Source organism: Akebia trifoliata, chromosome 8, assembly GCF_017979445.1.
Source record: "Akebia trifoliata isolate Shusen 1 chromosome 8, ASM1797944v1, whole genome shotgun sequence".
NCBI lineage: Eukaryota > Viridiplantae > Streptophyta > Magnoliopsida > Ranunculales > Lardizabalaceae > Akebia > Akebia trifoliata.
In genome coordinates, this window is record NC_141382.1 from 5,396,536 (window position 1) to 5,418,444 (window position 21,909).

The following is a 21,909-nucleotide window of genomic DNA, read 5'->3' on the forward strand; positions in this document are numbered from 1 at the left end:
AGAGAAGACCTAGAGTAAGGGGCATGTTACCAATTTTAAAAACATGGGGCATATCAAATATTCACCAAATTATAGAGGGTATGTAAAAAATCACCCAAAAGTTAGACCGGTCCTTTCACAAACCCAGTGGCCCTCACCGGTCAAACCAGGAAAATCAGGCGGGCTAATTGATTTTTTTAAGATTGGGTTTACTCGATCCATTGAAGCTAATGGGTTTGATCCAACCTGGTCGCACCAGCTGGTCTGGTTTTTAAAACACTGCATACGATGAAATCATCTATATCTACATCCTTAATTTATCACTTATCAAACCTGTCTTAATGGGATCCCAAATGGGTCAATGTATAAGTTGATTCACATTAAAAATCTCACTCATTCACGAATGATACTGACGATTCACCTGAATCATCTCGATCTTCCATGAATTTTAAAACCAGTTTTGGATCTAATTCGATAAAATATGGCATGTTTTTTATCTGATCCAACGATAAAAATAGAGATGATTAGGATGGTTCAAACCATTCAATTAATTATATTTCTATCTAAATCCTAATTTTAAAAAATATATACTTTATTTTATCTATTCAAATACTGGTGGTTCCTGATGCCCTAAATCTTGTCATACATAACATTCAACAATGAATAGAATTTGGTTCTCTCTTAATAGGAACCACCACATTCTACTTTCATCCTTATACCATCTTTTCTAAACCTTTCAAAAGGTAGGGTAGGAAGAGTTTTGACTTTGTAAAGCAAAATGGGAATCCCAACAAACTTTATGTAAAGTTTATATGATAGCTAATACTTTAGAATGTGACACTTGATACAACAAGCTGATATAAAGATAAACATGTCTTGGACAGAAAGACCTACAATGCTCACCTTCTGTGATTTCTTATTCCATGTTTATTGGACATAAAATCACAAAATATAAAAAAAAAAAAAAAAAAAAAAGTTAAAAACATTCTCAAACTGTCTAATGCCTCTTAAGTTTTCAGACCACTAATATGGAAAGAAATTATATTTTTGGTGGAATCAATTGTATTGGTGGGTTTTGCTTCTTTGTTGGACAAGTCAAGACAATGTGATGAGGTTGAACATAGCAGAACGCCTGGGAGAAAAGCTAATTAATGTGAGACTTAAATAACAAACAACAATAAATAAATATCCCAATAATTTTCCAAGAGAGAACATAGAATTGTAACTATAAAACTCACGAGAATAAAGATGGATAGGTTGATTTGAGTTTACCTTCATTATGGTTGAACTTTGCTACAAGCTTGGATACCAGATTGGACTTTGAGTGAGAAGAAGTTTTCCAGTCTATGAATCAAAGTATTTAAATGAGGAAGACAAAAGAAAAGACAACAAAAACTAATTAGAAGAAATGGGGCACGATGCTCACCTCGTTGAGCATTTGTAGTAGATGGTGTCAGGTGAATTGTAGGTGCGTGCATTGGCGAACATTCTCTTCACGTCCGCAACAAACATCTCGAACGTAACATAGTATTGCTCGGACTCCAATCTCTTCGACATTGTCCTTAAATCTGGAGCACAGAAGGAAACAATTAAGAAATAGCAAACCTACAAGGACAAATTTTTAAGTGGAGCCGCTTTCATCCCAAAAAGAAAGAAAAATGAAAGAAATAAAGAAAAAGGGAAAAAGTGGGACTCTACAGTAAGACGTTACATAGATAGGCAAGGATACGGCTCTGACACAACACAGTACAACACCTTATGCCTCTATCTATATGAGACAGACAGGACACCATGTTCTGAAATATGCAGGTAAAAGGATAGCAAAATACAATGTTATTTATGATGGTAAGGAGCTAGGACCATACATCATAGTGCCCTCATGGACCATTGTATTGTTTCCTTTCTTGTTTTCTACCCGTTCAAAAAACATCCTAGAAAAGCCGCTGTGAAGTCAGTGATAGGACATCACACTTTCATTCCTAATTTAGAGAGACAAGTACACGAGCACTTAATGACTTTTTAAGTGTAAAACTTATTTAGCCGACCCCAAATCCTTGGGATGAGGCGTTGATAATGATATGTAAACCTTAATTGAAATGAAGGACCGTCGTCTACATGATCTTGTCCAAGAAAGACCAACTGAGATGTGTATTCAACAATTAAAAATATTATAGAGAATATTCTACTACTGTTGTAACCTTATACCTTGGGTGGCATAGCTTTTCAATTTGATTCTAGTGACCAGAAATTTCTAGTGATGTAATATTTAATCCGGCTAAAGAACAGTGAAAGCATTTTCATTAGTAGCTTGAAGCCTTGAACTAATGTGGCTAAAACTAAGGTAAATAAATCATAGGAGACAAAAAATACAATTTTTCAGTAGTAAAATTAAAGTAATTCAGAAGAGGTACACCACATGCCAAAAAGAAAATATGAAATTAGTGATGAAACTCCAGAGAAAAACAAAACAGAAGTCATTAAAATGGAAACCACCATAAATACAGTTGTCTTACCCATGGGATCTTTGATTATGTCGTAATAATCAGGCACATCACGTGCATCAACTGGTTCCTTGAATGGCCAAGAATCAGGATGGTCGTGCATCATCTGTTCACACGCATAGCAAGACAACATATTCAATAAACATTAACACACTATAATAATCCAAATCTAGGACTTAATTGCTTTCTCTTGCTTCATGAGAAATAAAAAATTATCTCGACCTGTTGGGGCCTATCCTCAGCAATTAAGTCCTAGATTTGTAGCCTTATGCAGTTACCTAGATCCATACTTCTTTCTATCGATTGGTTTAGCAGCCATACCAAAATAATTTTATCCCAGTAAGATCACTTTTCTACAAATATAATTAAGCAAGATCATCATATTAATTACTGAAAAGTGTCTCTAGGGGTAGTAACAGCCAATCCCAATCTGTTGACAATTAAAAACTGCTTGGTTTCTAACGAGCCCCAACCAGATTTGAAACTGCTCGGCTTTGAAAACAAGCTTAGTTGGTTGAGGTGACCCATTGGTACCCATGGATCACAGCAGGTTGTGTTCAGTATAAGTTGATGTCAAATTGTAAAAGAGCTGAAAAATCAAGTCCAAATGGGACAAACCGGAACGAACCCAAAAATTGATTAGATCTAAACTCGTTCAGTAGAAACAGTTTAATGCATTAGCCCAACTGACTGCGAAGCATCACTTACACAGAAACTACTATTACTTTTTTAAATACACATTGTAAAGCTGATTCAACCAGTCCTAGCTGGCAGAGAAATTACAAAGAACAACAAAAGAGATCTCATTGCAGTGGTAAAACAATTAAACTCACCTTTAAAAGTCCACGCATGAAGTTATTAAGTGACTGGCGATAGGTGATACTGTCAGTTGAAGCATTTACTGTTCTAAACCGTGAATGGCCCCACTGATCAGGAGTCCACCCAGCTTCTCCTGTGGATCAAAATTATCACCCAGTTCTAGTTAATATGCTAAAACAGCACTAAACACAGTGTCTTACACTCATCAACATCGAAGCCTTTTCCAGAAAAATTCGGGGTGGGCTGATCAAATCCTGTACCACCATTCAATGCTGTCTAGAACCATGTCCTCTGTTTTATTGCAAGTGTGTCCACAATCACTAACTCATAGAAGATAAATGAAGAAGTAGAAGCTACTTACTCAAACCAGGAATGTCTTCAACTTTGATAATTTTTTTAGGAATACCAGCTTCTTTCTGAAACAAAAAAGATGATGAGAATTAGCTTTAAAATATAAATGTCAGAATGTAATGACACCAAATTCAAGACTAAACGATACACACTCATGAGACCCACATGGGGATGTGTCAAAGCCTGATTCTTGGTGAAAATGATCTTCCCAAGATGGAGACAATCTTCACAAAAAAATCAGCTCTAAGAATTCTAACCACATCTCATGTGGTGTTCAAGACAATAGAAAAACCGAATGGCCCGAAATTTCATCTGCAATCCTATATTGCCAAGGCTAGAAATGTTCAAGAAACTTATTTTTGGTGAGGATGCTTTCAATGGTAAGAAGCTTATCCTTACCAGAAATCAGAACATACTAATCTCCATGTGGACCCCATGAATGTCATTTAAATGTCTTGAATTCGGTATCATAATAAAGGTTTAGAACTTTGCTTTGGAACAATGCTTCAGTTAAGGAGAAAAATCGAAACATTTACCGAAACATTATAGAACATTCTGACACATACATTCATAATAATCAGTATTTTAGTGATAAATATGTTAATGTATATATGGGGTCAGGATCGGGAGACACATGTTTTATACAACATTTTTTAAAACACTGCCTGGATGCATCCATTTTTTCAATGGTTTACTTTTTACAACACCCCAGATGCCGTATCTTGTAAAATGGGCGGCATCTGAGTGGTGTGTGAAGGTTGAAGGAGATAGAATCTCAAGGTTGAGGATGAGGATAAAAACGTTTACCCTAGAGATTGCATATGACAAGTTTAGGGGAGAAAATCAAGGGTATTTTGCTACAGATTGTAGATGAGGACAGTTAAGTCATCTTTTTTTTTTTTGATAAGTTGAAATTTTATTAGAAAGTGTGAAAAAGGCTAGATCGAGATGACCCCTAATAATACAACTTAACAAAGAAGATAGAAAAAGAAACCCCCTTAGGCCACCTATAAGTTACAAATAAACTCACACCTTACTACAAAGTCCTCAAAAAAGATCCCTTTAAATTCTTTAAAAACCTTCCCCCTAGAACGGATAAGATGAGATCATGTATATGTTGTTCCTTTCCCTCAAAGGTCCTATTTCTTTCCTTCCAAATCCCCCAACAAATGGCAAAAGGAAGCAAACTCTACAAAATACACTTAGAAGCTTTGAAAGAAACACTATCCAAAATTCGAAGAGCTCCTTGACCGTCTTTAGAAAGCAACCGACCATGCCAAAGAGACCAAAGAAATGGGACCACAGCTGACATAGTCATTACCTCTAACTTGTCCTCTCTAATTTCTGATTTGGTTTCATTATCTTCCAGATCATCTTGGAATGTTTAAACTGAAATATTCCAAGACAAGCCATAACAATACAAAAAACATTTTAAGACAAAGCGGCACAAACGGAAACAGTCATGAAACTTTGATTCCATGCATGTTTCCTATCAAAATGTCCAAATAACGTTATGCATCAGCCAATACATTCTGAAACGAAATAATATTTTAAACCATGGCCATATCCCAACCATACAAAAGGTGAAAGCTAGCTAAGTTGGTCACGAGTGTTGTTACCACGATCTGGGTTCAAAACCCACCATCACCTACTAATTACTAACCTCTAGCCTGCCCCCCACCCCTCTTTTTTCTTTTTTCAATGACAGTGGTGTCCGAACTCCTAGGCCCAACTAGCAGAGCAAGGCAACTGGCCTCTTAGAGCACCATATCTCGCCCAAATCCCCCAGGGGTACATGCAATACCCCAACAACCACACATACAAGGCAAGACGGGATAAATCCCTGTGGATAGCCACGAGGGGACATGAACTCAAGACCTCTCCCTTTTTGGGGGAAGGACCAAGCCACTAGGCCCAACTCTCAGTTGGTTAACCACTAGCCTGCTTGCTTACAATAAAAAACAACACATTTGTACACACTCAACACATTTTTTATCTTATTGAACATTATGTCCTTTTTCTTTAACATGCCAACCAACTACAGAAATGATCTCAGAAGAAAGACAAAAGGGAATCCAAGTCAAAAATTATGTAAATGTTCATACACTACCTTTTGAAAGTCAATTCCCGAGTAGACAATGTGACAGTTAGAGAGTTCTCTTATCTTTTCATCAATTGCCTGCAATGACAAATCAAATTTGAATAACAGTACAGATTACATCAACAACCTAGCACAGATAACTAAAAATATAACTGGAAATCAAAAGATAAAGAACACAAAATCCATATGTGAATGGAAACAAATAGCATTTGAGGAATGATTAACTGGAAAGCAAATCAATCACATCAGATAGAAGCTCAAGACTTTAAATGATATTCTAGATACAATTACAGAGCAATAAAATATCTGCTAAAACAAAATAATTGCTTGGGTGGCAAAATAATACAATGATATAGTTTTAAGGGGAGGCAAATAAAATAAGGATATAGTTTTACTTCTGAAAATGATATTTAACCAGGTTTTGGTCATAAAAAGGAAAGTATTCAAGGAGTTTACTATCCTAGATTAGGCAATAAAATGGTCTGACATAGAAGTACTTGCAGAAGCAAGTCCTGTCCACAATGAAATCTAAAGGAAAGGTGAACAAGGGTCAGCGTGGTATGAAACACGATGATGATGCCACGAACTTTCCTGTCCTGAGGCCAAAATGACTCCTCCACTCGGAGGCTCATATCCCATAAGTATAGCAGTGATCTCTAAAACAACAAAATTCAAGAAATCCATAAACCATTGCATTTTCATGTTGCAGTATGTCTTGAAAAGCATTCCAGAAATGCTCCGAAAGATTCGAGTTTCAGTAAAAGATTATTTCTTCATGTGTACTGATATGTTTCAGCATGTCAAAAAACAAGAATGCTCCGCCAAAACATTCTGAAACCGAACAAAACCTCAAACCTTGCTTATAACATCCACTCCTATGTCAACCACTCTCAGCTTACCCATTAAAAGACGAACTTACAGCATTTAGAGACAACAATTAACTTGCAAACAAAGAATATATTTTATATTAGCACAGGATCTTGGAGCCAAAAGACTCCTCACTAAATCAAAATCGTAAGAAAAAACTCATGATATTTTCAACACAATCATACGCAATGCGTGTATTCCCTTTCAACTTCATTAAGCTGAATCAGTGAATCAGAAAAACATTTTCTTCTGTCAATGATAAAATTAGATTTATGGGGAAAAAAATATAGAGGAACACATCCCTAAAGTACCATGTATGTCCATGAGCTCACTTTGGCAAGAAAGCCTGCTATTACACTAGCACTTCTTTGTTAGTACAGATCAACCAGCCCTGTATTAAGTAAAACTTTACCTGCCTCTGTCGACGAATCATAGTTGATAAATCAGTATATGGAAGCTTCGGATCAATTTTGCATTCCATAAGGATTCCACCATCATAGTCTTTAATGTACCTAAAAAGGTATTGAATAATTGTTATTTTATTGTAGCAAACTAAAACTGATCACCTGAACTGGCTTTATCGTGGAAAAAGGCCCTATCAACATATATAAATACTGAGCTTAAAACTTAAAAGAAAACAGTATTAAGATAATATCAGGGACTCCAGTAACAGACCGTTTTCCCATACATTAAAAGTAGTACAAAATGAATAAGCAAAAAAGAAATGGAATGTTCTTCCAACAAATGGGAAGAAATTTTCTTAATGGGACTTAGAATAGCACTTCACAGACCCCAAACAAGTTTCAAGAGTAATACAATAATAGTGAATTATGCTTGTATGCACAAAATAGTTCATTTAAACTTCCCAGACATACTTCCTAAGGGAAAGAAAAGCTTAGGTAAACTTGAATTTCTATCAATTCTTGTACATAATCATACCCTTGCCATCTATCTTTGTCCAAATCAATCTCCTTTGTAAAACCCTATACATGGAAAAACCCAGTGTCACAACATGATTAAAAGTGGAAAAACATATACGAAATATTAGAGCAGCAGTAAAAGAAACAATAATGTCAAACAGCTATAAGAAATTGGATATGAAAGTTCCAAAGAAAAATTTAAAGTTATTAGTATCCAATGAACAAAAGAGTCGAACAAATAAAAGATATCCAATCCACTCAACTACTGAAGAAGATTTAAACAACCCAAGCATATCAACATAAATTATCATTCAATTTTGTGCCTATAGCAAACAAAATAGCTTTCCTTTTTGCATTTTGTACTTATTTACCAGTTTGTTGTTAATATTTTTGTCTCCTACACAACCAACTACGCAGCAGTTATTTCAACCATATTTCTATCTAGAGGGATACAAGAAGTAATCTTATAAAGCAAGTGTGATTATTGCACTGAAAACCCCTGTTAAACAAATAGATCAAAACAAGGAGTACAAACAAGTACCATAAAAAAAGAAATAGTACAATGGATAGCACTGACCTGCTTAATAAAATATCCAACAGCATTATTATCTGCGTAAGTTAGGAAATGAGTGAGCCCATCAACATCACGAGCATGCTGTTTTAAATGATTCATCAGTCTTGTCCCATAACCTTTTACTTGTTCATCTGCCGTGATTGCACAAAAAGCAATCTCTCCAAATTTTTGACTACAACATTCCAAGGATAGAGTGTCAGTGGACCAAATGAATGAAAGCAAACAAAATATGGATGAGATCAAAATATTGATTGAAGAAGAAATCCAAGTTTTGGCATATGAATTTAATGTAGCAACCCTTTCCTTTTACCACATGAAAAGCATTTATATGAAGACTTAAGAAAAGGACAAATGCAGTTATAACCCAAACCCACTGTTTTATAAACAAAGAAATGGTGATAATCCTCAAAAGCTTAACAAAAGGAGTCAAAAATATCCTAATCTTGCAACAAAATGTTGGTGGTGACGGTCTGTAAGCATCAGTTCATTCTTTGTTGTTGTTAATGGAGTATGGATTAGATTTTCGGAGCCCCAACGGCATAATCATGGCAGAAGACCCAAGTAAACTTATCCAATAGGCAAAAGAGAAGGGAAGGGGGGGGGGGGGGCATGAAGGCTTTTTGACAGGCGAAGAAAGGATAGTTATTTTCCATCTCCAATTAATGGATGATTTTAAGTTCTTTTGCAAGGCAAGCAGCGATCAACTACAATGTTCAAAAGTGGATCCGCTTCTGCTTTGAAGTGGTTTTGGGTGCTTTAGGAATTTTTGTGACACAAGAAGAATACTAACTGATTGAATTTCTCCAGTCCACAATATGCCAACAGAAAGGGAAAACTCTCTCTCTCTCTCTCTCGTTCTTTTTTTTTAATATACTAATTGTAAGCATGGTTTAAAATTACATACCATCTCAGAATGTTCTGGCTGAGATCAGAATGAAACATTCGATGTTTTGGAATCTCTCGCAATATTAGGGTTGCAAGTCTCTATTTTTGTCTTTGACTGGAACATTACCTAAAACGAGATTTTAAACCTTGATTGCAAGTACCTAATGTTCTCCTAGATCCATCCTCTGATCCTCCATATAGCATACTTATCGACCGTACAGGTAGCATAAAGAATTTCATACTAACACATAAGAACAGGCATAATAACCAAGACAACTAACTACCACCCGTCGAAACATCAAGTAACTAGAAATTGACAAAGAACTCACACAAGCCACAAATTCCTGCCTGATCAACCGGATGATGTTCACATGGTACTAAAGTTCTTCAGCGGATGGAAGAAACCACCATCAAATTCTCAGGTAGTTAAGATGATAATATCATAATCAGTTGACAAAAAAATAACATTTAATGCTCTGAAAAAGGAGGCGACAACATTTAGCGCCCACCTCTTTGTATATTTGTAGGTCCTTTAATCTTTACAGACTAAATCACCTATGAGTTCCCCAAGTTCTCTTATTCTTTTTTCCACCCTCCAAAACTTTCTTATATCATTCTAGAATAATATTTTTCATTTCATTTATCTTCATGCTAAAGTTACACTTAGATGACCCTTCAAATTTTCCTTCCACCAGGCAGCCACCTTGCCAAAAGAATCCAAAACATCATGCAAAAAGTTTTCAAGATAAAAAGGAGGGACAAAGATGGAGGCCCAAGGAGCAACATCTAGAAAACATGAAGGAAATGATATTCTAAACTAGCTGAAATAAGAAAATGAGTGCAATTACACAATGTACAAGATTTTCTATTATTGGGCCAATTGAAGACAAGTGCAGTTAAGAGAAGATTAACATGCTTGAATCTTTCCATAAAGTCCACAACTGAGCATGTTTTACTCAACCTTATTATCCCCAACTTTTCTAGAAGAAAGTGAACAAGTTTGATCTTCATCTGCTTTTTTAACTTTTTCTTTTTCTTTTTTTTTTCTTTTTCTTTGTCTTTTTCTTTTCTTTCTTTCTGTTTGGAATGGTAAATGTCTCCAAATTATCCCAGACGTCCAGGGAAATTGATTGACTTGCTTGAGCTCTTTCTACAAGCCACTTTAGCTTAGGGTCATCTGTCCCCTACACACACAATTATAAGATCACTTTTTCTGCCTCTTCAACATTCATTGGGTCATCCCTAAAATTTTAATAGAGCTCATCCAAGAATGGTTTGCGAGCACATTGATGTACAAGGCCATATTCATGAAAATTATTGCCTTTCGTGATTTATTGTATTATTCAGAAAGTGAGAAACAATCAACTTTTCAAAGACAAATTACATTCTAAAGATCCTCTCCTTGTTATTTCATTGGAGTTCCAATCTAAAGGAGTTCAAAGAAACACTTATGTTGGCTTCAAATACAATTGGGATACCATTATTCATAACGATACCTTAAGTGATTGATATTGTACAGCCTCTTTTAATCTATCAATTGTCTCTCTCACTAGCTCAATTTTTTCATACTAGTGTTTCCTTTTAGTTCAATAAATTTATACAATAGTTTTTTTACAAGTCGAAATGGTTGATCCTGTATGATCTCCTTTTAGCTAATAAATGCCTCTTCTCACAATCCAGTTTTTGTATACCATAATCTCCAATTCATTCAATATACAACTCCACATGTGCAAGTAGCACCCAGTTGCTGGCCAGTGTAAATTAGTTTCATATCCCTTAACACGGACTGAACACGCACTCAACAAAAATATGAAAGAACAACATCTAGAAATTAAGACAAAAAGGCAACTGCTATCTTACTTGGGCATTTTTCTTATTTCACTATCGGTAATGGAAGATGGAAATAGAGGATGAGCAATGTCACCCAGATACGCCAAGGATATGACACAAACAAGGGACCGATATGGCATTCACACTAAAAATTTAAGTATCCACCAAAATATAACACCAAATTTAAGGTATAGATGAAACACAGTACAAAAGCAACTACAAGTAAAACAGATCCCTAGCAGGACTAAATACTGACCATTTCAACCTAAATAGAATACTGAGAAAGATTTATATCTATATATGTACATATATATATATATATATATATATATATATATATATATATATATATACATACATACATACATACATATAAAAGATACAGGAAGAAGAAATCAATGGCTCATAAAATATGACACCTTCTTTACCTGACATACGGACGGTATGTTATGCCACCAACAACGTGATTATGTCTGATAACCATGACCGATTTGTGGGTTCTGCAAAACATTAACGTTAAACAATTACGCACATCTATGACAGAAATAAGAACACCAATAAAATGAGCTACCTAGAAAGCGATAGTCACTGAATGATTTGACAACTTTCCAGGTACTTAAGGGTCTGCATAATTGAAGTTGAGCCGAAACCATTGATTCCAAAGGCAGAACATGAAAGTAAAAGAACACACTTTCAATCACATATAACACGAAGCCAACCAAACACTTGAAATAGTGAGTATGTGCAGGGGCACTCACACAGAAGTGAACGAAGGCAAGCACATAAATCAGGTCCCAAATAATCAAGATTTTTTTTTACACAATAATATTCCAGAAGATGAAAAAGTTTGTTCATTTTTCCTCCTGGATGAGAGAATGCAGGTATTTAGGTTACTTGAAGATATCATGAAAGGACTCTGTGACTTTCATTAGAAGCAAGAAGAAGAATATATTTTGATGTGACGTTGAAGAGAAAAGATTATTCAAGTGGACCCATGATGGTGCACTCTCGGTAATATAGTTCCACGCATTTCTGATGAGAGGTTGATCTTCTTCTTTCTCGTAGAAGATTTTTTTTTTTTTGATAAGTATAAATTTCATTGGAAGGAGATCGGGGAGACCAACCAAAATACAAAGGAAGAAAGAAGACAAAAGAACCACACACGCAACAACAACAAAAAAAGACAAAACCACGAGCTCAACCAACCCTCCCAGGCTAGGAAGCAGGGGTATTACATACCCAATCCCATCTTCCCACAAATTCTTCAAAGAAAACACCATTAAAGTCTTTAAAACCCTTCCTAAAAAAAACTCATAATAGAAATGATCTCACAGAGACAATCTTGCTCTGAGTTTTCAAAAACATGACTATTTCGCTCCTACCCAATCCAATCTTCCCACAAATTCTTCAAAGAAAACCCCATTACAGTCTTTAAAACCCTTCCTAAACAAAACTCAAAACTCTATCTTGCAGGTGGTTTTGGATCTGTGCTTGGTGGATGAGTGGGTAGCCAGTAAGGATATGTTTTTTTTTTCTGTTAAGTCCTATCGATTTATGAATTGTCCGATCGCAGCTTTGATGGCTTTCCCTGGTATTACTAGTTGTGGTCAATGAGTAGCATTGAAGGTTCCGTTTTTTTTTCCCCCCGTTAAGTTGGCAGTTTCCATTCAAACTCTCACCTTAGACTCTCTCATGAGACAGGGTGTTTTTTTGCTAATTACTGTATTCTGTGTAAATGTGATAGGGAGTCAGCGCATCGACTCCTTTTGCATTGTAGGGTGGCTTCTTCAGTGTGCAGTTTATTCCTTCGGATTGTTCAGTATTAGAAGCTGTCTTCCAAGATCCATTGCTACTCTTTTTGAGGGTTGGGGCTGCCAGGGGGGGCTTTTGTGGCGGCAAAGAGGATACTTTGGAGTATCTTGCCTTTCCTAATTTGTTGGGGTCTTTGGAAGGAGCGAAATAGTTGTGTTTTTGAAAACTCAGAGCAAGATTTTCTTTGCGTGATCACATGCATCTCCCAATCATTGAAGGCCTACCTAAACCCAAAATCCCACGTGAACTAGAAATCGTCCTAGAAGAATATTTGAAAGGCGTTGATCCCTTTCAAAGCATTACGTAACCAAGGAAAAAGGAAGTTGTACCACGGCATTGGAGGAACTCCAGAATTCAAGCAAAACTGAACGACAGGTGAATACAAATCTCTACGAAAAGTATGATCAGACAGGAAGTGTTCGGACGTGGGGTTTCCTTTCACCCGGGACACCTGTTCAAGATCCCTCCCAAGGTCGATTAGAATTTTGTTAACCCTTGGTCCACAAGCTACAAAGGAATATTTAACTCACTCCGGTATAGTGTACATCTTTAAAGAAAAGTGGCTATCTTCACAACTTGAGCAACCAATGCCTTTTGAGCGGAAAAGATTCCTTTGGAGCCTACTCTCCTTATCTTTTAGTTAAAGAGTAAAGGTTATGTGACTTGCTCAAGGTAGTTCTCAAGGATTTCAAGGGCTTTACAATATCGCATTTTGAGTTTGATAGGAAAGTGTCCTTAATAGTGGTGGTGTGAGGATAAAAGAGAGCATGTATCTTAGTTAGAAGAAGCTGAAGATGGAAGAATTAAGTCAACTTTTATTTTATATAGATTTAAGAATGGGTTTTGAAACCAAGTCCATGGTATTACCACACAATGACTTTACCATGTAACTGAGGTGGCACATTCATAAGAAATAAGTCAACTCTTGATAAAGTAGCATAAATATATGAATGAAACATACAATAACATGGAAAAATAGTTTTCACAAAATAAAAAATCTGAGGAGCATTTGATCACAATTGCAACCCCCACGGCATTGTGACTTGAAATCCTTAATAGAATGGTTGTTTTGACCAAAGAATCTCTAAAACAAAGGGCATATGGAAAGGGAAAAAGAAAGCTTAATTTGTTTAAAAGTTTGATCATGAACAATAGAATTTTCCAAAATATAATAGGCAAATTTCACTTTGACATGTCACAAATTGAAAAAATTCAGCTACTTTTGATAATATGCCGAAGCCAAAGAAAAAAATACGGTTTCTTTTTCTCCATTATATGGAAAAAAGGAGCTCTGTAACAAACCATAGTCAACAAGCAATGCTCAAATAAGATGGAGATGCATTGTCCATGTTTCAAAACATTGACCACAACCAACATTAGCCACAAGGCCCCTATCTCCATGTCTACATACGTCCCTCAATAAGAACTACCAACCTAGAGAACCAAAATGGGATTGCATATCATTTATATATGTATAAAGAAGAAATGATTATTACAATGCAAGGTTGGACTATAAAGGAACATGAATCATGCAAACATATATCAAGATGTAGGATTGTTGAGGGGCAAGGCTTGGTGACCGACCTTTTCACCGGTAGGCCAAGCCTAAGACTTGGTGTGAGACCATTAATCCAAACCCAAGCCCAAGGCTAAAGGGAAAACCAAAAGTATAAACATTAGTGTTTTTTATACATAAAGCATGAGATGGGTCCAATGCAGGCAGCACACATGATAACATTTTAACTCATACATGAGCCAACTTTTCAAGAACATCGAGCGACTAGGAAAGCTTAGGCTTAAGAAACCTTGTTAGGCCAGGCCCAGGCTGATTGAGAGAAAGTGATGAATTTATAGATGCATGTCAGTGTGAAAAAGTGTGATATATTTGATAAAAAAAATAAAGCTGTAACTTGTAAGAGTCATTTTGTAACCTAAAACATGTTTTTAATAATATTTAATTAAAATGCTGATTTTTATGAATGTTTCAAGCTGTTTTGATGTCTTCCTTAACCAAAACATTCCTTCGAAACAAATTATAAAACCTTGTTAACCATTGGATGTTGATTTGATTGCTAGCCATGTAAGAGCTATCCCTAACACCTCAATTTATCTGATGCTCATGCATGGACCAAGACTCGCAATGGGGTTTTCACCGTAAAATCCTTCTACCAATCCTTATATACCCTTTCTCCTTCATCCTTCTCAGCTTCCTTCATTTAGGGGTCTAAGCTCCCATCTAAGATGGGCTTTTTCATCTGACTAGCAGCTTTGAAAAAAGTTATAACCTTGGACATCTTATTTCTAAATGGTTTTCGTTGTGAGTTTTTTTGCTTCTTGTGTAAAGTGAGTGATGAGTCACTGACTCCGCAGATGATATTCTCAACCATTGCAGTCTTGCTATAGATAGAATATACAATTTTTACATCTAACGGGGATTGAGATGATTCTAAAATCGTTCTTTCATCTCCTCTAATGTTGGATGCATGTTTGTTTTAGATCTCATAGGAGGATTATTTAGGGCCTTATTTTGTTTACTATTTGTTAAGACATTTGAAAAGAGAGAAATAAAAGGGTATTTGATAGCAAGGAGTGTAAGGAAAGGGAAGTCATCATTACTATTATAGGCCTATTGTTTTATTGGTGTAAGATATTTAAAGATTCCAGGGATTTTTCATTGAAGACTTCTTATTTAGGTGGGAGTTTGTGATCTCTAAAAATTGATAGGTGCAGTTTTTTTTATTGTTCTTCCACCTGGTGTTTTCTGTGTCTTTCTAGGTTAGTCTTCTCGACCTACCAGTTTTTGTATCATACCCTTTTTTCCAAGAAAATTTATACACTTCAAGTGAAAAAAAGAATCAGTAATTGTAGGATAGGAAGGTTGACTTCGATATTCTAGACCAAAGGTGGAACAGGATATCTGGACTTGAAAAGAAGGAAATCGGATGATACTAATCAACAAGAAAAACCTATTTATCAAAAAAAAATCAACCAAGAAAGTCGGGCAATCATTTGCTATGCACATTGAGCTCATAATGCATAAGACACACCTATCCATAACAAGACGAACAATGTACTCCTTGGGCATATTAGGTAGTTGTCTAGCAAAGATATTCTTCAATCCTATCAACCTGAGATAAGCAAAAAAAATGAGATAAGTAAATCATACTGAAAACAAATGAATCTTCAGAACAAGTGAGACATTTTAAAGAGACATTAGTAATGCGTTACCTAAAGTAAAACTGAAAATAAATAATATAGTATGAAAATGCTTAATTTAGAATCAATCCAAATGATACTCAAAAGAGAAATTCAATACCAAATCATATGCTCATCATCTCCATCATTTGCAAAGCATACAAACTTCAGTCTTCCTGCTTCCTCCTGTGAGATGAATTCCAACAATTGAATATTAACAGTAATGGAAATTCGACCATAACATAATTCATTTAAATGGGAAAAGGTAGAATTCAAAATCCATAGAAAACATTAAGGACACAACTGAGGGATAGTGGAGGTTATTTTCTTTCTCTGGCTGGCCAAATTTCATATTCAAATGTAAATTAAAGGTTTTGAAGGAAAAGCTTAAAGTACGGAATAAAGGGGTCTTTGGGAGATTAGTTGAGAAAATAAAAGCTTTACAAGACAAAATTGAGAGCTTGGATAGTAAAGAGAAAAGGGAGGGCCTGACTCCAAAGAGGAGGATTCGTAAAAGTTAAATCAAGAGTGAAATTCCACAAAGTGGTAGTTTATGGAGAAGATTAGCTAGAGACAAAAGTCTAAGGTTAAGTGGTCAAAGAGGGAGATGATAACACAAAATTCTTCTATGGAATCGTAAATAGTCATAAGAGGAACAATTTTATACCAAAGTTGGTGAATGGTGAAATTCTTGAAGGTGATGATAGGATTAGGGAGGGGGTGGAAGGGTTCTACAAGAATCTATACATTGAGAGGTTTCGATATATACCTCTTCTTGGTAATCTTAAATCTGATTGCATTTTGTTCGAGAGGCAATCCTGGCTTGAAGACCTTTTGAAGACGAGGAGGTGTTTCAGTCAATTTGTGGTCTTAGTGGAGATAAGGTGCCTAACCTAGATTGATATTCGATGACAATGTTGTAGGGATATAGTAAAGGAGAAATTGATGTTGGTTATTAAACAGTTGTACAAAAATGGATATCTTGAATACTGCTTAAATGGAAACTTCTTCACTTTGGTTCCAAGCACATAGGGGTGGGGATATTTTAGATTTCCTTCAAACCAATAAGTTTGGTAGGTGCAACATACCAAATATCTCCAAACTCTTACCTTCGAGACTCGGAGGATCCATAGAAGATTAAATTAGTCCTGAGCAAGGGGCTTTCATCAAGGGTATGAAAACTTTGGAAGGGGGTCCAATCACAAAAGAATGCATTGATTTGTGAGATCTAAGTACTCTGACATTGTTTGTAAGACTTTAGAACACTCCTATCATGTTTGTCCAGATTTTTTTATTTACATATTAGGTAGTATAAGTTTTGGCTCTCGATCAAACATTTGGAATTTTTATTTTTTTATTTTTTTGATACATTGGGTATCTAGGCCATTCAGAGCACCTGACTAATCCCATGGGACGCGCATATCACCCCTTCCCCATGTACTAGGTGTATTGGGATAAATCCTTGGGGGTGGCCACCAATTAAATTTCAAAATTTGTTTCCTCTAACTTTCTCGATTGTGGTCAATGAGTGCCCACAAAGGTACTTCAAAAGCTCTAGAGGTTTGCGCGAGGGAGGCCCCTTGTCCCCTTTCTTATTTGATATTGTTGTGGAAGCCTTACAAGGGATATTAAGAAGGATTGTGACAAATAGGAATATGGTTAGATTTGTGACACGTCTTAGGGTAAGATTTTTCATTTGCAATTTGTTGATAATACCCCAGTATTCTTGGATACTTCATTGCAGAAGCTCACTTTCTTTCGTGAGTTGTGTTGTTTGAGGCAATTTCAGAGCTAACAATTAATCTAAAAAAATGTAAAGTGCTTGGGTGCATCTCATCCCTAACATTTCTATTTCGGTAGAAATCATGGGTTAGGAGGCGAGTTCGTTCACCAAAACCTATTTGGGGTTGCCCTGGGGAGCCTAAATATGGAGCAAATTATGTGGGACCATTAGTTCAAAGGATGGAGAGGCACCTAGATTAGTAGAAGATAAGATTCGTGTCTAAGGAAATGAAAATGACTTTACTCAAGAGCTTTCTTGACAAGCATCCAATCTATTTCCTATCCTTATTTTCAATTCCTAAAAGTGTTGAGTTGAAGTTAGACAAACTTTTTGATGATTTCTTCTGGCAAGATAAGGACCTTTGTAAGTCTACCTTGCGAAGTAGAATATTAATTGTTCCCAAAAATCATGGAGGTTTGGGAGCCATAATATAAAACTTGCTAATTTGTTCCTTCTAGGAAAATGGTTGTAGTTGGAAGGGATGGTTTGTTAAAGAAAGTGATTCAAGCCAAGTATGGGGTTGATGAGCAATGGTGAGAGAATGGCACTAGGCACAACCCTTATAGTTGTGAGATGCGCAAAGAGATCATCAAAGCTCTGAAGGAATCTTACAAGAAAAATAAAATAAAATAAATAAGGTTCAGAGGCAGTAGGGGTGAGACGGAGTATGTTGTGGGAAGACCTTTGGTGTGGTTATTCTCCTCTAAAATAAAATTGAATTTTTTTTCATCTCTTCTGTGAAGATGAGGTAGGTCCAAGAGGTGATAGGGTTCTAGTGGAATTTTGGTTTCAAGAGAACATTGAATGATTAGAAGATTAAGTCCATTGCAAAAATGATATACCAAATTTACCTCAATATATCTCTAGAAGCGGAGGATCAAGGAGTTTTGACTAGATCCAAGGATTGTTGTTTTTATATTAAGTTCTTTTAGCAGTCCCTTGTACCCAACTTCACTTCCTTGATGATTGTTCTTAATTTGGTCTATTGTTTTAGATACAATCTCGCTTTTGAAGTACATCAAGTCTCATGGCATCACCTTTGTGGATTTCTTCTCCTAATGAAAAGTGTGTGGAGTGAATGTTTTGCATTTATCATTCATTGTTCTTTTGTGTGATCTATTTGGTCCCACCATTCGTATCCCTTTTTAACACTGAGTGGTCCATTCCTTCTTCCTTGTCGATTGTTTTTCAACCTTGGCAGTCCCCTCCTTTAATCTCGAGAGATTCTTGGGAGACTAACTCCTCTCTCCATATCTCGAGCAAAATGGAGCTAGAAGAATAATCATGTTTTTAGGGAAGGAGCAATTTCTCCATAAGATTTTTGTAGTTTTTTTGGGTCTGAAGTTTTACAGGAGTAAAGCATTCAATAACTTCAAGTTCAAGAGGTTTTTCTTTGAGGATTTGATGTTTAAATGAGAAGCAGTTCATAAGACGGAATAATAAGGTTTTGTCTTTATTTGGGCTTTAGACCCATAGCTCAGTTGGTTTGACACATTGCAAAACAACTTTGAGGTTGTGGGTTCAAGTCCAACTTACCCATAAAAAAAAAATGTTTTGACTTTATTTTGTTTTCTTGGTTTTCACCTTTGTAGGTAGATCTTTCAACCTCCATTTTACCTATCTAATATAAGTACATTCATTAAAAAAGTAAAAAAAAGTCGCCACTATTACACTAGAATCTTTGGAGGGTCAAAAACCAACCAGTGCAACCTGTATGCTTTACCCATTTCAAAGAACTCATGCAAAATAGAAGTAAATCATGAAAGAATATGCATTGAAGACATTATAAACTGAAATAAGACTCAAAATTGGTCATGTGCACTACTTTTCAAGGGATTTTATTCAAGATTGGAAAGGGAAATCAGTTGCGCTTGTCAGAGGATCATTGGTGTGGTTCATCTTTTTTTATTTTTTTTGATAAGTGTAAAATTTATTAATCAAGAAAAAGCAAGAGGCAAAGATAGCCCCTTTACAAGGAAAGAAAGGAAACAGAAAGAGAAAAGAAAAAACAAAAGCCAAAAAAAAGAGAGAAAGAAAACAACCAAACCCCCACTGAGCTAGACAGTACAAAGCAAATCCCTTGAGTGTGGTTCATCTATTCTGCAATTACAATTTTTGTATTTTGTATAATTTTCCTTTTAAAAAAAAAACTGTAAATTTGCAGTTTTATTTCTCATGCGGGAGAGGACATAGCTTGGGATTTTTACTTTAGAAGGCATTTCAATGATTGAGAGCTTCGTGAAATCCTTAGCCCTATAATCCCAGTCTCGCTTGTGCCTTTATCTCTTAATGAGGATGATACTCGTGTATGGGTCTGCAATCGAGATGGTAGATTCTGTGTTAAATCTTTTTATTTATCTCCTTTCTCATATCTAGCTTTAAACTTTCCTGCTACTGGCGTTTGGGGGCCTAAGATTCCTTCCAAAATGGCATTTTTTATTTGGTTAGTAGTCTTGGATAAGGTGTTAACAACAGATCGTTTCATTGCCAGAGTCATCACCAAGGTCAATATTTGTTATTTATGCAAAGCGACTGGAGAACATGTAAACCACTAGTTTATCAGTTGTTCTTTCTCACATGCAATTTGGTCTCATTCTCTATCTATACTCCATATCTTATGGTGTTTCCCTAGACTTGTTAAATATGTGTTCAAAGTTGGCAGATCAAAGCTTTCGATCCTAGGAAAAGCATTCTGTGAAAAATAATCCCATCTGCCATTTCTTTGGGTATTTGGAAGAAAAGAAATAGTCACTTATTAGACAGAAATGACTACTCTGTCCATGAGGTGTTTATTGGTGTTTATTGGTGTTTTTGGCTTCTCGTTCTTTTGGTGTGAAGTATTTAAGGAATTCAAAAGGGCATTTTTTGAAGATCTTTTTAGATGGGATTCAGTTTGCAATGAGCCTAGTAGATCTTGGGTTTGGGTCCTTCTTTGGTTGGTCTCTCGATCACCATACTTTTCTTCAATAATTTTTTCGTTGGTCTAAAAAAATTTCTATAATTTATTAGTAAATGAAGGGACAGGATTCAATCACCCAACCAAAGTTTCTTGGGACATGGCTTCGATAATTATGATGTATTTACAATTTAATTTCCTTAAAAGTCCAATGTTAATTCTAAGTTACAGAAACTATTCTTTCCTTTTGAATTTTTATTGATCACTGATTTTAAAGAGTTTCAAAATTCTCAAGCGAGTTTCTTGGAGATCTTGGGCCTGTTATATCATTGGTCCAAGCAGAATATAGATTTCCGGGGGATTACTTTTGATGATTTTGTTTTTAGATGGAATTCTTTATGTAATCACTGATGTTGTATTTTTCTTTTCTTTGTTGCTCTTTGTGAGGCTTTCTCGGCCTCCATGTTTCTTGATCCCCCCACCCTTTTTTCAATATATTATACTTTTCAAAAAAAAAAAAAAGAGTTTCAAATTCATCAATTCAGAACCAAATGAACAAAACAAATGAAAATAGCAAAAGTTAAATAAACCCACAAATTAAATTAATAAAAAAATGAATAAAATTTCACAATTAACCTCTCTTTTCAAGCTCTCTTCTCTTGCACTGTAAGCACCACTAGTCTGCAAATTCTCAGTAAAAATCCCCTTCACTGTGTCCTCCTTCACCACAATCCCCGAAATTGAACCAATAGCTGTCGACGATGGCGGCATTACCGATGCATTGGGCCCACGTTCTTCCTTACCAATTTCAGAAACGCTCGAAGAATCAACTTTCATCGTAGAATTCTCCGATTTGAGCTTAGTATTCCTTGAATTCAAATTATTGTCCAACCGAGCAGTCGTGAAAACCCTCATCGAATCATTATCTTCTTCGTCATCATCGACTACTTCCTCGGATTCCTCTTCGGAGTCTGTATCGGCGCCACGTGCACTAATGCTCTCAAGATCGTCGTTTGAGGTGAGAGCACCGTCTCTATTGTCAGAGTAGGAGAAAGGGAAGGTTGGAGGGTGATCTTCAGATGCTAACTTGCGCTTGTGTACGGATGAGCAAACAGAAGCAGAGGCCGAGTGTGATGGAGATGGAGATTGGGAGCTTCGAGAACGAATTGGGGCTGTTGAATGTGCGGAATGGCCATCCATTTGTGCTCTAGGGTTTTTGATCTAGGATTTTTTGCAGAATTCCAAGAAATTTTGTCGTGAGATTAGGGTTTTTCAGAGTGAGATAATGAGAAATAAATTTCTCAGACAAAGTTAGGGCTTTTCCAGCACGATTCAGTTGGGTGGCAAAACTGATAGTCTGTAACGGCCCACGTTTTTCACAAAACCTGTTTAGGGG

At 36.0% G+C, this 21,909-nt stretch overlaps 1 protein-coding gene across 1 annotated transcript; it reads right to left on the minus strand.

The window, feature by feature from the left end:
* Positions 1 to 990: 990 nt before the first annotated feature.
* Positions 991 to 21,870, minus strand: HAG1 (histone acetyltransferase of the GNAT family 1). Its single transcript, XM_086449197.1, has 14 exons — positions 21,150 to 21,870; positions 15,956 to 16,020; positions 15,687 to 15,767; positions 11,256 to 11,327; positions 8,116 to 8,284; positions 7,558 to 7,601; positions 7,031 to 7,130; positions 5,761 to 5,829; positions 3,661 to 3,715; positions 3,314 to 3,432; positions 2,493 to 2,586; positions 1,406 to 1,547; positions 1,252 to 1,323; positions 991 to 1,111 (listed from the first exon to the last, which is right to left on the minus strand). The coding sequence occupies exons 1-13, from the start codon at positions 21,711 to 21,713 to the stop codon at positions 1,257 to 1,259; spliced, it is 1,641 nt and encodes a 546-aa protein (XP_086305323.1). The 5' UTR covers positions 21,714 to 21,870; the 3' UTR covers positions 991 to 1,111; positions 1,252 to 1,256.
* Between the last annotated feature and the right edge of the window lie 39 nt (positions 21,871 to 21,909).